This window comes from Gouania willdenowi, chromosome 12 (assembly GCF_900634775.1).
Source record: "Gouania willdenowi chromosome 12, fGouWil2.1, whole genome shotgun sequence".
NCBI lineage: Eukaryota > Metazoa > Chordata > Actinopteri > Blenniiformes > Gobiesocidae > Gouania > Gouania willdenowi.
This window is the reverse complement of record NC_041055.1, coordinates 16,732,106-16,748,573: the sequence shown is the minus strand read 5'-3', so window position 1 is coordinate 16,748,573 and position 16,468 is coordinate 16,732,106. Positions and strand designations below refer to the sequence as shown.

The following is a 16,468-nucleotide window of genomic DNA, read 5'->3' as shown; positions in this document are numbered from 1 at the left end:
AACTAACACAGAGAGAACGCTGCAGCAGCCTGAATACAGTAAAAATGTTCCAGTTTGTAATGATAGGAAACAATAAATAGTATAAAGATGCCAAATCACCAAATTGGGCTTGTTCGGGAGCAATCGCGCACCAGTATATGAGTCAGGTTACAGTAAAAATTGATCATAAAAAGCTGTAAATGGACTGATATGCAGACGTGGAGCAGTGAGGAGGTGACTTCATGTGCAGAAACATGTGAATCTCGGTTAATCCGAACGAGAGTAGCAGCCCGCCCACCTGCACGTTCTGATTGGCTGAATCATGTTAAGGGCACCGTCATCAGCCAATAGGGTGAGGCCTGAGTCCCGTTGTGGCTTTTAAGTAGATTTTTCCAGAATAGTTTTAAAATTGTTGGAAAGCAGCTAAAACAACGGTGAGTGCTTTACCACAAAACAATAGGTAATCAGAGAGAAAAGTGCACCTATAAAATAAATCACATGAATATTCGATTTGTGCTCACTCAAATATTTTTTGGGTAAGCAATAAATAAACTGGACTAAACAATGCCACTTTTAAAGTTTTAAGATACTCTTTCTCTCATACTGTGTCTAAATATTAGGCAAAGCTGAATAGGGTTTTTAAGAAGAAGAAGAAAAAAAATTTAAATTAAAACAACATTATCCCATCAGTGACATTGAGGTTAGCAAACAAGAGCTCAGCTTCTTTCTGTGATTGTCTTCAATTCACGACAATCAGCAAAAGTTTGTCATGCTGTGCCTGGAGCAGCAAACACTCACTTAGCAGGCGTAGCAATCATAAATCAGCTGGTGATCGGGTCAAAATAAGGATATCTGGCAGATCAGTTGTCTCACAGTTTACTTTTTTCATGGAAGCCAAAGGGGGCAACATGAGGACAGAGCTCGAACAAATGATCGGAGTCAGAGTGAAGACAGTGAGGTATTAACTCATTACTCACTAAGCTGGTTGACTTTACAGACACGTACAATTTGCTACAGTCAAGAGAATGAAAGGCTAGAGGAGATGCACTCATTTACAAACATGTCATGTGATGCCGGATAAAGACCTCAGATGTGCAATTGGACTGTCAATACACCTTCTGCTGTTCACTATTTGCCAGACTGAGTGATGATGGCACAGATAGCCGCATGGCTCTTCAGTCACAACATTGTATATAATCGTCATAAAAACTCCAATTTTGGCAACAAAATCCCAACTAATAAAATGTTCAATTGCTGATGATAAGTTTGCATTTTAAAAACCTTTCAAACACGATGCATCTAGAAGAGATATTTTTTAAATAATAAAGGGGACATATCAATTTTTCACCCATCTTCATTTGTTCTAAGAACCCCAAAAACATAGTAATTGAGGTTTGTTTACCCAAACTCGCCCATTTTCCAGAGTTTTAGCCCTCTGACAAGTCACTTTCTGGGCAGTTCTGAAATCGGGCCGTTTTGGGGCCGATGTATATTCATGATTGGGCGTGTCTATAGATACTCACTCACTCACTTCATGTCTCGCTCTTTTACAGGATAATCAGTGATCACCAAAGCAATTTTATTTTTGCTACCCACACACTGTTATTGTTTTTAGCCAAAAACTGAACATTACAGTAAAACACATGGTTATTTAAGCAAAAATTGTTTTTGTGAGTCTGTGTCAGCGCTTAGGGTCCTCTCAGCAGTAGCAGCAGCACCACTCATTCAAACTCTCACCGGAGTATTACGGTGCTGAGTCATTTTCTCCTCCTCTGCTGTGTAACTACATGAATAGTGCATTTAAGGTGATAATCATTTGTTTTCTCCAAACGCTGCGTCGCATTGTGTCACAAACATGTCAGATCAGCGATACAAGGCGACAGAACAGGTTCGCCAATGCGCTGAACCATAAGAGCGGGGTACACCTCCGCATAAACAAATAGTGCTTACACTACAGTGTATGTTAAACGTGTCCATGAGTGTGTGTAAAATTTGAAACGGAGCAATTTTCTCTGTATTGTAAGACATACACAGACCACAAACAAATGAATGGATGGATTCATTTCATGTTTTGTGTGCCGTGTGGACACTCAAGTTACCTCATGTGTGATCAAAATAACTGCAAAAGTAGATTTTTTATAATATGTCCCCTTTAAGTAGGGCAGTCATTGTGCCTGGCTTTAGAATTTCTTCTTTTAAACTTCCTTCACTCTGTCACATTTAAAATCATGAAGCAACAAGCCACATAAAGACCATGAAATCATAAATAATGTTGAACAACACTTGCCTTTTGACTCGCCATCATATATTTATTTATTTATTTGAATTAGGACAATGCATATTCATCAACATGTCAGCATAGAGCAACAACGTAAATATGCCGGAGTTAGCACAATGGCTAATTTCCATCCATTGTCCTAAGGCAGGTTAGTATAGTATACATTCAACAAGACACGATACAAAAAATACAAAAATCACAGGACATTACACATTACAAGTAGACCATAGACAAGATACATATAGGTTAAAATTAAGACTTTGAGGCCCAAGGTAAAAAGTGAATAATCTAACTGTGAGTGCATGTCTGATTAGTCTTCAACCATTGTTTCAACGTAGTTTTAAATGCTGAATAGGTATCACAGGTTCTAACATGGGCTGGTAGCCTGTTCCATGACTGTGCATACTGTATGTAACTGTGTGTTTTAGTTCCAGACACTGACATACTTAGTACAATCTAAACAGTAATAAGTACTTTTGAATGTGCTATGAATAAAATTCGACTTAGATGTGAAAAAATGTCTGTCAAGAGTTTAGTTAAATGTATGCTATGAAATAAAAGTATGACTCACGGTCAGCGGAGTACTGCACCGTTGGACTGGGTGCAGGTTCCTCTGGCTTGGTTTCCACTGGGATGGTGCCGTTTCTTTCCTGTCGAGCTTTGAGCACAAGTGCTGCCAGAGGATGATCTGGGTCCATTACTTTCAGAGGCTACAAACATCACAGACAGGCAAAGTCTAAGACATTTAAAACCATAATGCATTTTTTCTGAAGAAAAGCTAAAGCAGAACACCAGCTAGCTCTATTATTTTTCTCTGCATCAAAGTCCAATTGGGAATATTGGCTTTATATCAAATTGCCTTTACATGCTCTAAAGTTCAAAGAGCTGCCTTGTTGCTGTGAAATGTCAACTCATTTTAATAACTGAGATTCAAATGTTTCAGTTAAGTGTGGGAAAAGTGCATATAACCTACATATATTTCACAGCATGTGGAAACCTATTATGGAGTATTTAAAACTTTAGATGACATCAAAATGATTTTTAGTATTATGTATTTTGTTTTGTGTAGTGGCTTTGTGTTTGTTTGTTTATCCAGGTTTACTTGTGTTTAGGATGAACTCTGGACTAAGTATTGTATTTTTATGTATACTTTGTGCCTGGCTGTATGTCTTTTTCTGTCTTAGAGTGTCGCATGTAAAATGTTAAAACTCATAAAAAAAAAGTGTGGGAAAAGTATCATTACCTTCACTAGCTCCTCCAGACGAGAACATCTTTTGGGGGCGAAAAGGCTGGGATGGAGATAGCTGCCATCTCCATCTTCATCTGAGTCCGAATCTACAACAACCAAGCAAAACGGAAAAACAAATCAATTCATGGATAAACATATTAACACAAACCGTTAATGCTTGAGCATGTTTTTACACTATGTAGCACTGTTTGACATTGTGTGTGTAACAGTCTTGATAATTACACGTGTTACAGGATAGAATTCTTTTGGATTTGGTAAGCACTCACTAGAGCTGAGCCGGATACTTGACTGAAACGGGTATCCGGTATGGATAAAGTACTTTTGCCGAGTACGAGTATTATACAAGTAATCTGAGTCAATATCTGTGCTCGGACTGAATGAAAATCCTCATTGGAAAGCTGACTGTCACAGCGCTCCTCCCCTACACACTTACACGCAGCTCCGCTCTGCTCTTCTCACTCACTGACAGCTCTGTCTCTGCTCAGTCACTCAGGTTTGCGGGTCTTTTCCGTTAACGTTTTATGTTTCTTCAGCTTCAGGTTTGTTTTACTTCGGTTACTTATCAAACAGTAGAGTTCTGGTAAACGTCGATTCGTTCAGACGTGGTGCTTGGTAGAATGCAACTTGCGTTGCGTCTCTGCATGTCGGAGATTTTTTTCTTTTTCTTTTTTTATTCCTCAGCTGGGTCTAAGCAGTTTTTTTTCACTTTCTTGCTGCATTTCATAAAAAAATAAAGGTAGTAGCGGTATAAATATTACAAATTAATTAAGCTATACACAGTTTTTTTGTGAATGCACGCACGCAAGTTAAAAAAAGAAAGTTATGTTGAGTATGAAAACTCTTGTTCATTACATTTTACTTCATAATTGCCACCGCATGTGTTGTAGTCAGTGTTGCAAAACTTGTTCTGTAAAAAGTTTGTTTGCTATCGTGATCAAAACCATTGATCTGAAGCTCAATGCTGATGTTGTCCTGTGAATAGTTTTCTAATTAGCAATAAATACAACAATTTCTGATCAACCCGTATCAATTGCAAATTAACATATCGGTTAAAGCCCCGCTCAATTCAAGACAACCCGACCCACTTCCGGGTTAGACCCCGCCCACTCCGAGTATAATTAATTCATATGGTTAACAGATACAGATACATATAATGCTGTACTTGCTCATCCCTAGTACTCACCCTCCGACTCCTCTTTTTTGCTTGAGGAGGCGAGATTGTATCGGCCTTCCTTCATGGCTCGCAAGATGTGTTTGTAATACGGGTTCAGGTAGTGGTCGAAGCGGAGAAAGTCAAACTGGGAGTTGCTGGCCTGCTTGGCCTTCAGCACGATCTCAAACTGAGCCCCCTGCTGGCACACAAAGCTGGCAGTCCTCTCGATGATGTTGTGGGTCTTGACAGTCGCTGGCTACAAAACAGGCAAATCATTTTGAAAATCTAAATAGTTACTTAAACTCATAAGAAGTCTCAAGAGTAGATCAGGACATAACATTTGAAATGCCAGGGACACACGGGATTTAGTTTCTGAAGTGCTTTTATGAAAAGACTTCACTTAAAGAGAAAAGTGTCCATGATTCATTATTATAGGGCATCTAGTGTGCTTTAAACTATTAATCAGAGCCTCTACCTTAACAGTAGCAAGCATTGCAGGAATCTCAAAAGGACATTCATAATAAATAGTAGCTTTCAAACTGCTGACAAAAAAAATGCCACAACCTTTAAACTATTCTACCAAGGACTTTCTGAAACACAATTCTCTTCACATTGATTTAGAAATCTGATGAATTTCTGGTTTCTCGTGATATATGATAGAAAACCCTCCTACATCACACCTACTGCTCAGTCAAATGCTGCCCAGAGAGCACTTATGAAGCCTCTCTCCTGAGAGAAAAGCAAATGGGTGTTGAATCTGAGGAGTGGAACACCTAGGCTTTCTAACAAATCAATTTAAGTAAGTATTTTTAGGTGAAATATAAAAACTGAGCAAAGTTTCTCTTCACTAATCAGTAGGAAAATATAGCAGAGAGGAGGTAATGAGGTGTATTGGCTTTTTATTCAACTTAAAACTTCCAACAAATGCTCACTCGTATTTAAAGCTTTGCACACGCACATACTACACATTCATATGTTGGCTCCTGATTGGGAGCTGAACAGAAGTTGAAGGAAATGAGTGAAAGAAAATGTAGCAAATATCATATCACCACAGGATGCAAATGTACACACCAGGGTTGGAGTCAATTATAATTGTAATAGCATAATTGATGATTAATTACAAATATAGCGTAATTATAATTGTAGTTTTAAAATATATATTGCCGTCGTAATCGTAATTGAATTGTAATTGAGTTTAAATAACAGACTTTGTAATTGTAATTGCCATGTTACAGTTCTTTGTACAGTCACACACATATGTACCGGTCGTTAAAAAAACTGTTAAAAAAAAAAAATAATTTAGGGGTTTACCGACACAGAAAAGGCTCAGATATCCACACCAAAAATATTAAAACCTATATTTTCATTGATTAGGAAGCCTAACAAGGCAACCAATAGATAAAAAAGAAAGACGATGATCGATAGTGGTTTTTAGTGTATTTTACAGCTGTTTTAGGACCCGTTACCATAAGAGCTGCTAAAAGGAAGCTAACACAAGATAAAGGTTATATTTCATTAGGTTATTTATTTCAGGTTCAGTAATTGTAATTGAAATCTAGTAATTGAGAACATAATTGTAATTGACTTTCTGAGGATTATTAATAATTTGAATTTAATTGTAGTTATGGAAAAATGCTGATCAATGTAATCGTGATTGAACATAGGTAATTGAAAAATGTAATAGACCCCAACCATGGTACACACATCCTTTGCTTAGTAAAAGTACCAGCATCAGTCAAAATGTACTTTGGTAAAAGTACAAGTCCTAACTCAATAACTGAGGAAATTCCTTGATGTTCAGCAGTGTTCAAATGGTTGAGTAGTATTTAAACAAATAAGTTGGTGTGTAAAGCATGTTTTCAGATGCTTATTTAATACATACAACATTTCTAACAACATTTTGTGCTTAAATTGTACTGCTTTAGAAAAGCAAAAAGTTACATGACAAAATATCACACACACTCACCAGTTCCACATCAGGAGGAATTGTCAGCCCAGCAGGAGCGACGAATGGTTCTTCACTCTCTTCAGGCTCCGCATCTCCTGAAAAGACATTAAAAAAATTAAATAAATATTGCAACAAAAACTGTAATCATTCACCGAATATGTCTGAGAGGCATTAAACAGAGGATAACATTGGGAACAAGTTAAAACAGAGTGTATTAGGGATTAAATGCATGTTAATTCATTTTGATGACAACAAACAGATAGATTACGTTGCATTAGTCACATAAAAAACAGTTGGATAAGCAGTGATAATACAAGAAACAATAAATAGGTCATGAAGGCCTGAAATCACTTTTATTTCAGTCCTGCAAGTAAAAAAAAAACACTACCTCCAAACAAGAGTTATTGATGACACGATGCCCACATCATGTGACCCATCATACTCGAATTTGTGGTCCAACACATAGTCCATATTTTTTTGCTCAACCCTAAACAAACTTCACTCTGATACACATGAAATGCACAGATGTAAACATTAGCAGTAATATGTGAACACAGCGGTCCTTGCTTTACTCAACACAGCAAATCTAAACCATTTTAATGGTGGAATTCAACTTGTGACAATATTACCACTTCCAAGATGAAGAGCTTTTCCAGCATCAATATAGTTTAATGACTTTCAAATACTACTTGATGTTTTATTTTTAAAATTTGGTTATGAAGAACTAACTCGAAAGTTAAAAACACAAATACAGAGCCGTTATGCCAATAATCAGCAGGATAATCAGCTTTTAGTTGTTGCTGTTCCACACAATATACTGCTCAAGACATTTTTGTTCCCTTTCAGTCGATTCACTCGGTACAACACATAGTATGGGATATCACGCCCCCGCGTGGCCTACTGAAGAAAACCTTATCACGCCTTTTAAGGTAGATGATCTGTGATGACGTAAGCGAGGCTCCGCCTGTCTCATAAATACGCTGTCATCACTGTCATCCTTCAGTTCTTACGCTCTTCACCTCGCCAAGAACACCTCTTCCGAGTGTTCCGTCTCTGCCCCTGGCTACTGCCTATCTAGAATTAGTTTAACTGCCCCTGTTGGTGTAAGCAGCTGCTGCTGCTGCCCGCAGAGCGCTAATTCTATTAACAAGCTTCAGCATTTCAAAATGAGCATGAAGGCTAAAGCAAGGAAGAAGTATTCTGTTCGCCCCTGTCCTCAGGGGTTCGGCTTCTTCTTGCACGATAAAGACCAGCAGGAAGCATGTCCCATCTGCCTGGGGATAGTCCACGCCAGGAGATTGTTGACACAGCCCGAGTCGTGTGCGTTTTGTCGCCAGCTTCGGCATTCAACCCTGGAAAGGCGGGTCACTTTCTTGGAGAAGGTTCTGGGGAAAGCTGCGGTCCAAAGGCACGACCCTCTCCTATCCGAGTCTAGGGACCCGGCTTCGTCCGAGTCTGATGATGTGGAACCTGTGGTCGAAGTCCCCGCTACTAGCTGGGCTGAACACATGGAGTACGTGCACGGGTTGGCCAAGGTCGAGCCGGAGTTCTCCGAGGACTCTAACCTGCCTCTGGTAGGACTAGACGCCGACCGTGAGGATGATGACGTACTGGACATTGGGTCTGGACGTTCATGATTTGTCGGAGGATGAGCAAGATGGGTTGTCGCCTGGGGAATGTGCCGGCGCTGCTGCGCCGGTTAACCAGGACGACACATCTTTCTACTCTCTGTGCCGCCGTGCAGCTGAGAAACTGGAAGTGGAGTGGCCCTCTCCTCCCCCGGTTCAAAAACGTCACTTTTTACGGGATTTTTTCTCCCTCCCGAGCCTAGGACGGTTAAGAATAGCCTGCCCACGTTCCTGGGTTTTTATCTCAGAGTTAACATCAACACGGAACAAACCACTGTCTACCCGCGTCACGGTGTCCGGCTATGGACAGTATTTGGATTTAGATGAGGCTGTCTTAGTCAACCCTCCACCTATGGAGCCTTCTCTGGCTGCGTATCTGGCGCCCTCTCACAACCATGGCGTGAGCGGCCTCACACCGCTTCCCTCCAAGCACTGTAGATTTTCCTTCTTGCAGCTGGACAAAATCTACAGAGTGCAGGCAGGCGCCACTCGTGCACTGAGCTCTATCACCATGCTGCAGACCTATCAGGCTATGCGGCTGGCTGAGCTCAGTTCGCTGCTTCCCTCCGACATCTCTCTGGCTCCTCTCCTTAACGAGGTGAGGATCGCCACGGATTATATTCTCCAGGTGTCCCGCTGTGCAGCGCTCTCCCTCAGCAGAGGAATGGCGTCTACCGTGGTGTCACAGAGACACCTGTGGCTGACTCTGCCTGATGTTCCAGAGAGAGACCGGGCCGTTTATTTGGACGAGCCGTATCTCCAATGGGTTTGTTCGGGCAATCACTTGACGCCATTCAGGCATGTTTTGAGTTGGGGAAGAAACAAGCTGAAGCCCTGCGCAGCATCATTCCCTGGCGTGACGCTAAACCCAAGCAATCTGCAGGAGCATGCAGGCCAGCAGCGCCACCTCCACCACCCTACAAAAAGGCTACACCTCCGTCAGGGTCTGGACAACCGGGGAAGTTGCAGCCTCCTGCGCCGCAGGTTCCTCATCACGCTCCACACCACTCGGCTCTGAGCAAAGGTCCACCGCAAGGCTTCCAAAAGGGCCAAGCGCATAGGCGGAAGAAGCCACACACCTCCTAGCAGTGGGAGAGGGACTTCAGCAGCAGGGAGACGCTGATATTTTGTTCTTCCAAGTTCTGTTCAGGGGCCCAATGACAGAAGGCATCATTCTCTCCTAACACAGGGGGTTCGAGAGAGCAGCCAGCAGCAGGTCTGTCTCTCGTTCTGTCCCATATCCAAGCTCTGGGCTTTTCAGTGAACGTGAAAAAGAGCTTTCTGACCCCGAGTCAGCCGTTTTCTTTCCTCGGTCTGGAAATATGCTCTTTAACCGGCCGAGCACGCCTGACGGAGGGCAGGGGGACTCGCTGATTTTCAATTGGGATGCAAACTACGTTTTCGATTGGTCTTGCAGCTTTTGGGCATGATGGCATCTGTGATTGCTGTAGTGCCGCTCGGGCTGTTAAAGGTGCGCGCTGGTCTCGCTCGCACCGGCTGTGTCCACAGCGTCACCTCCAGCGGATGTTGATAACGTACATATTATATGATGGCTCTTCACCCTTGGAGGGATCCCTGATTGTGGTGGCCCCTGCGTGGCCTGCGAACTCATGGTATGCCAAGATAATCAATCTGCTGGTAGCGGAGCCATTGCAGTTTCCTCTACGCTGGGACCTCCTTTCGCAAGCGGGTGGAAAAGTGGTTCATTCATGTCCGCAATTGTGGCAGCTACATGCCTACCTGTTGAAAGGTCAAATTTAATGGCTAAGGGTTTGCCTCCAAGTGTGGTGGCAACGATCCAGAGTGCTAGGGCATCATCCACTCGTGGCTTATATGCTTATAAATGGCTAGCATTCAAGCAATTGTGTCAGGACAGAGATGTACTCCCATGTCAGTGTTCAATTGTGGAGGTTTTGAATTTTCTTCAGGAATTGTTGGATAAAGGTTTGTCCTTTTCCACTATTAAAGTTTATTTGGCGGCTATACCTGCCTGCCATGTTGGTTTCAACGAAGTGACGCCGGGTGCGCATCCGCTGGCCATGCGTTTCTTAAAGGGAATTCACCGGCTGAGGCCTGTGGTGAAATCCATCATCCCCTCATGGGATTTAACTGTAGTGATGAATGCTCTCTGTGGCCCCCCTTTTGAGCCTATGGAGTCAGCAGATATGAAATTTGTTTCATATAAGACTGCACTGCTTCTTGCTTTGGCCTCCGCTAAGCGAGTGGGCGAGCTTCATGCTTTATCAGTGCATCCTTCCTGAACCCACTTTACTTCTGATGGTTCCAAGGTCACATTACGCCCGAATATGGCATATGTGCCTAAGATCATCTCTTCAGCTAATAGCTCCAAGATTTTTGAGCTAATAAGTTTTTGCCATCCTCCTTTTGCATCCGAGGAGCAAAGGAGGATACATTCCTTGTGTCCTATACGTACTCTACGTGAATACATAGACCGCACTTATGTGACCAGCTATTTGTGTGTTTTGCCAATCCAGCTAAGGGTAAAGCCCTGTCTAAACAGCGGCTTTCTCACTGGATTGTGGAGGCTATCTCCCTGGCCTACAACAGCAGGGGTCTTCAGTTACCTCAGGGTGTGAGAGCACATTCGACCAGGGGCGTATGTACATTGTGGGCATTGTTTAGGGGGGTATCTTTAAGTGACATCTGTCGTGCTGCCAGTTGGTCATCACCCAACACTTTGGTTACCGTCTGGATGTAACGGCCCCTTCAGTGGCCCATTCAGTTCTTTCCAGTGGTTTGGTTTCTGGTTCATAGCTGCTCGGCGGGGCGTGTATACATGTCCCATACTATATGTGTTGTACCGAGTGAATCCACTGAAAGGGAACAAAATGTTATGTCTATAACTTCTGTTCCCTGAAGGAGAGGAATGAGGTACAACACTTCTTTGCCCCGCTACACAGCTGGGCTTGTTGAAGAGCGGCTACTGAACTGAAGGATGACTGTGATGACAGCGTATTTATGAGGCAGGCGGAGCCTCGCTTACGTCATCACAGATTATCTGCTTTAAAAGGCGTGATTAGAGATTTTCTTTAGTAGGCCACGCAGGGGCGTGATATCCCATACTATATGTGTTGTACCTCGTTCCTCTCCTTCAGGGAACAGAAGTTATAGACAAAATTTCCATCCGTTTTGCAGGTACATTTAGACTTAATAGGCATGGAGAAACTAAAGTGTTTTTTCAATCTTAAAGTGTCTAAATCATCAAATTAATGAAATAAATGTTGATGGTCTTCTTTTTAGATTTTTTTATTCTATTTTTTTATTTTTATCTTTACACATTCCTTGATTTTGTGACCAGCTGATAATTCAGTAACACAGACAGGAACTGGATACTTGGATTTTCTATCTTTGAGGCAGAAAAGGCAGATTTGATAAAGCCAATTTTCCACATTGCTATCATTTCATGACTAGATAATTACACCTTTTTAAATGGAAATTCACATTTCAATTTAATTAATGGTTCAGCACTAATGGAGGCTTTCTGAGAGCAGCTTTTCACTCTATCACCATTTAACTATTATGTAGTGAAATACCACAATGGCCTTTTAATCTGAGCTGCAGGTATTTCTCTAATTGTCAAAGCAGTTATAAATAAAATTATTACCATGATCAATCGATGCAATTACTGTTTGAGCTTAACGGGTGTTATGTGTCTAATTAGGTAATCTAACATTTCGGGTTTTTTTTAATTACAATTAAGATTAAGATTAGTGAGGAATTCCAAAACATTCAACTGCAAGTTCCAATGTTAACCATTACATTCTAAGAAAAGCTATACTATGAACATTTGCATTACACCAGACAAAAAGACAAGAAAAGAAGTTTGTTTAAAAAAAATAAAAGAAAAAAAATTGTCAACTTAAATACAATTTCAAAAAACATTAATAAAAACAAGATGTAATCAGTTCATGTGTTGTGATTAAATAACTTGTCTAAGTTTTAAAGGCCAAGAAAAAAACAAGTTAATTTAAAAATACAACTCATGTTTTCTTTGTGAAGGTTTTAGCTTGTATTTGGGCAAATAGATACATTTAGCAACACTATTTAAAACCAAATAATCCACATTGTTTTTAAATGATTGTTTTAAATACTTCATTTGAAGAGATACTTGCCTTTGTATTTGTGATAACTAAATATTTTTTCAGACATTTTGAAGAGCCCAATGGAGATTTTGCAGACGTGTTAATACTTTAAATTAAATTTGACAATTTTTCCATGGAGACATCCTGTCTTCTTTGCTGTCAGGCAGCTGAAAGTGCTTTAAGCAATCTCCATATCAAATATTTAAAGTTACAGAAGTGCATGCAGGGCTGGGAGGACAATTTGAGCTTTAAGACTCAGGAATGAGGACGCTTCTAAAAAAGTGTTGATCAAAGATGTGTTAGAAAGATGAGGCTTGATCTTCAGGTTCAGAATTAAGCCTTCCATTATGACCATAATAAAGCTTTGTGTTGTAAAACGGCAAGATGTTAACCATGGACATAGCCAAATAGCAAGTGTTTGAGGAAATCTCTATTGCACCCACAGAAAGTGTGTTTTTTTAGGCAAGTGAAACATCTTTTAAGGATAATTTGCTGTTTTTGAACATCCTGTGCTTACCTTTTACCTCCACTTACGAGCAAAACAAGCACTCACCGTGTTCTTTGTTTGCTTCCTCCTCCTCTGTAGGCTGGGAGGGGTCGTAGTAGTCAGCGCTGTATTTAAAAGCCACTGCATTGTAAGTGCCTTCGTCAGCCAGAGCCTTGCTCAGACGTTTGTACTCTTCCTCTGTGAAGACGACAACAATTAATCAGGAGGAGAACAGCAAAGTTCACAGTTCAATTAAAGGAAACAAACTAAACATCCTGCAAAGATTAAATAAATACAAATCACCAAACGTACTCATCCATATTATTATGAAGTTATTTTTTAAGTTTTTTTAAGTTTTTTATGAAGTTATTTAAGTGCAACTGTGTACATTCACCCTCTAAGTTACGAGCATGAACAGGGTTTCTACAGCTTCAGTCAAATTAAATTCTAGACCTTTTATTGTCATTTGAAATTAAATTTAAGACTGACTTCACAGTAAACACAATTGGGGGAAAAATGCCACATCAACTCCATATGATACATTTTTTAGCGTCTAGTGCAGAATTGCAACTGGCGGCCCCAAAAGTAAACACACAAAAAAATGACAGTAAATTACACACACAAAAAGAAAAACAGATTACAATAAACAAAATCACTCAAAACACACGAGAAGACTACAAAATTAGCCAGAAATCTATGGAACAACAAAAATACAATAACTGAAACCCTTAAAAAAAGCCATTAAGAAAAATTCCCCATGTTGTTAAAAGTTGCTACAAGCGAGTGTTGTCAAAAAAACTTGATACTGAATAAAGTATTGATGCCAAAATGTGAGTATCGGATATATTGTATACTGTTCATAGTTTGTATTCTCAACTTTATTAATTTTAATTATTATTATTATTATTATTATCTAATTTTTTGTCATTTTTTTGCCCCATGGTGTCGAAAATGGTATAGAGTTTTTTTTTTTTTTTGTGTATTGCTATCGAGTTTGAAATTCTAGTACCGTGACAACTAGGATGTAAAGATTAATCGTGAGGCAGTTAACAATCGATTCAAAGGTGTCACGGTGCGCATTGATACTCTGAAATGGAATTACAGTACTTAAAAAAAATTAAAAAAACATTTATTTTTTTACAGCAAAGGGTGCTATTTATTTAGAATTTGAAATTCAGGACGCACCACCGTGTATAAAATCAGAAGTGTGGAAGCATTTTGGCTTCCCTAAGACTAAAGGTGAAAAAGAAAGAACATGAAATCCAAAGTAAGAGGGGAACAGAGAGGAAAGGGAGAAACAAGAGAGAGAGAATGAAAGCCATAGTTTGTTTATTTATATTATTTCTTTAATATATAATTTGTTTTAAAGTCCAATTGTTAAGGCTCAAAATACATTTTCAGTTGCACTTTGAAAAAGAAAAGGAGCTATTGTGCAATTTTGCATAATTTACTGTATAGCCAGAATTTAAATGAATAGGCTTCTTCATTTGTACTATTTCTTTATTTATTTCATTCAGGATTTATTTTTAATTAAATTGCATTGTTTTGCATAGTTTTTTCAAGGGATTGTTTTTACAATGAAAGATAAAGGAAAATAGTACAGTATTTTTATTTTTGAAGAAAAAAATGAATATTTTTCAATCATTATTTGTCTACAATCTCATTTCGGGAGAGAACTGTATTGTGAACCCAGTATCGTGAATCGAATCGTATCGGGAGTTGAGTGAATCATTACATCCCTTGTTACAACCCTACTACAATCAAGACGTGCATCTGCACAGAGTCCCACTGTAACGGTCACTGTTTTGTAGTTGGTTCTGCTGTCATGATTGTGTAATGTTACAGTAAAATATATATTAAAAAAAAATTAAAAAAAAAAACAAATATCACCATTTATTTTGAAACGTGACACTAATTACAATCATAAAATCATACATTTTATGTGTTAAAATTTAAGACTTTTGAAACATTGATTTAAGGCATTTTAATGACAATTAAGGCCTTATTTTTAGATTCATGAATTGAATGCCCTTTAAAAGGCTTTTTAAAGATCCGCAGGAACCCTGATGAAATTGTCAAACATTGTCTTTGTATTCAGCTATTCCCTGTGAACAAATATCCTGAGAACACTTCTTTACACCATTTCCTAAATGGACTTACACAGGTTGCACTATGCTTGATTTAACTGAGCTCCTCCGAACACCTCGCTCTTTTACAAATGTTTGTTGAGGCAGTCTGCATCACCAGGAGCTTCATTTTACACACCTGTGACCAAGGGAGTGATTTACACATCCAAATCTAATTATTTGGACAGCTTTAGCACTCCTTTGGAAACAGTGTACACTGGTGGTGATTGCAACCGAGACAGGAGCTCATTTGGGCCTAAACAAAAGCTCAATGTACTGCATTATAAGTGACGGAAAACTCTCAGGTTGATTTCCCTCCCTTCACTGTACGAACCCTCTGTCCTTGATACATGCAGCAGTTTCAAGTACAAATTGGTGCCGAGCGCCTCCACCACAGACACAAAGGCCTCCACAGATTGTGTTTGTAACTGTAATCTACCTCGCCTCTCTGGGCACAATAAATGTTTCCTTCTCTTTCAGAAAAAACACCAAAAAAAGGAACAATGTGTCCAGATGCACAATTTATATACAGTTTTTCAACTCCAGCAAAAAAATGTCATATTTGTGCACTGTAGAAATACACAAAAACAATAACAAACCAGCGAGACAAAGTTAATGAAGGCTGTAAAGCTGAAGAAGACAATGTTTCCTCTGTGTTGATTTGTGTTCAGTAACCACACTGTCCTCAGAGGAGAGCCTCCATTTATACTGCTTACTATTTTCAATTGTTTAGAAATCTGTTTACTGCTACACAGCTGCATGTCGTTCATTGATTTGGAACAAGCACCCTTATCTTCATCCCTCTCCAGACATTGACAAAAGTACTTCTGACTGTTAAAGGGAGTGTGATCTCTTCACAAAACGGTTCAAAAAATGCATTTTTGGAAAAACCATTTGCTTTTGACACAGGGAGAGGAAGATTTTACTGGTTGACAGCAGGTGAGAGGGGAGCGTCCGTTAAAAAAAAAAAAAAAACACTCTTCAATCCTTCAATATCCTCTCCCTAACAATATGATAATAGGCAAGGGTGTGCGATCTGGTGATATTAGATTGTGAAGGATTGAAACATGACAAAACACTACATGTATTTCTCTTCTGTAACTAACTTGCTCTGAGTCGCTGCGCAGCTCACGGGGCTGTTTATACAACTCTCACATGACTCATCCAGGCTCTGTTCTTTAAAGGGACCACGTCCTGAATGTGTGTTTAAAAACTATTTTGAGCAACTCAGAGCTGCCCTGAAACAAGCAACACTACACAATTTAATCACACATTTTAGCCTTAACCCTCTGGGGCCGAAGGACGCAGCGGCGCGTCCTGATCACATGATTGTTTTAAAGAGCGGAAAAGCGTCCTTGGATCTCCGTTTCAACCGGTGTCGAAAGTGCAGATGTCAAACTACAAACCAGTCTTTAAATCATGTTGATAGGCCAAATAGAAGTGGGGTTTTGAGGGAAAGTGTGCACGTGTTTTTCTGTGACATTTTCTTGAGCTGTCATTGCTCCGTGCAGGAAGAC

At 39.9% G+C, this 16,468-nt stretch overlaps 1 protein-coding gene across 3 annotated transcripts in view; it reads right to left on the bottom strand.

Annotated features, from left to right (window-relative positions):
• The window catches only part of sfswap (splicing factor SWAP), a 93,395-nt gene that overhangs the window by 62,939 nt on the left and 13,988 nt on the right, over nt 1–16,468 (bottom strand). For all 3 annotated transcript variants that reach the window (XM_028462189.1, XM_028462190.1, XM_028462191.1), the window contains exons 3-7: nt 12,892–13,023; nt 6,626–6,702; nt 4,690–4,915; nt 3,501–3,592; nt 2,829–2,967 (exon numbers count right to left, since the gene is read on the bottom strand). In XM_028462189.1, coding sequence (XP_028317990.1) covers nt 2,829–2,967; nt 3,501–3,592; nt 4,690–4,915; nt 6,626–6,702; nt 12,892–13,023 — 666 coding nt within the window. The remainder of the gene's footprint in view (nt 1–2,828; nt 2,968–3,500; nt 3,593–4,689; nt 4,916–6,625; nt 6,703–12,891; nt 13,024–16,468) is intronic.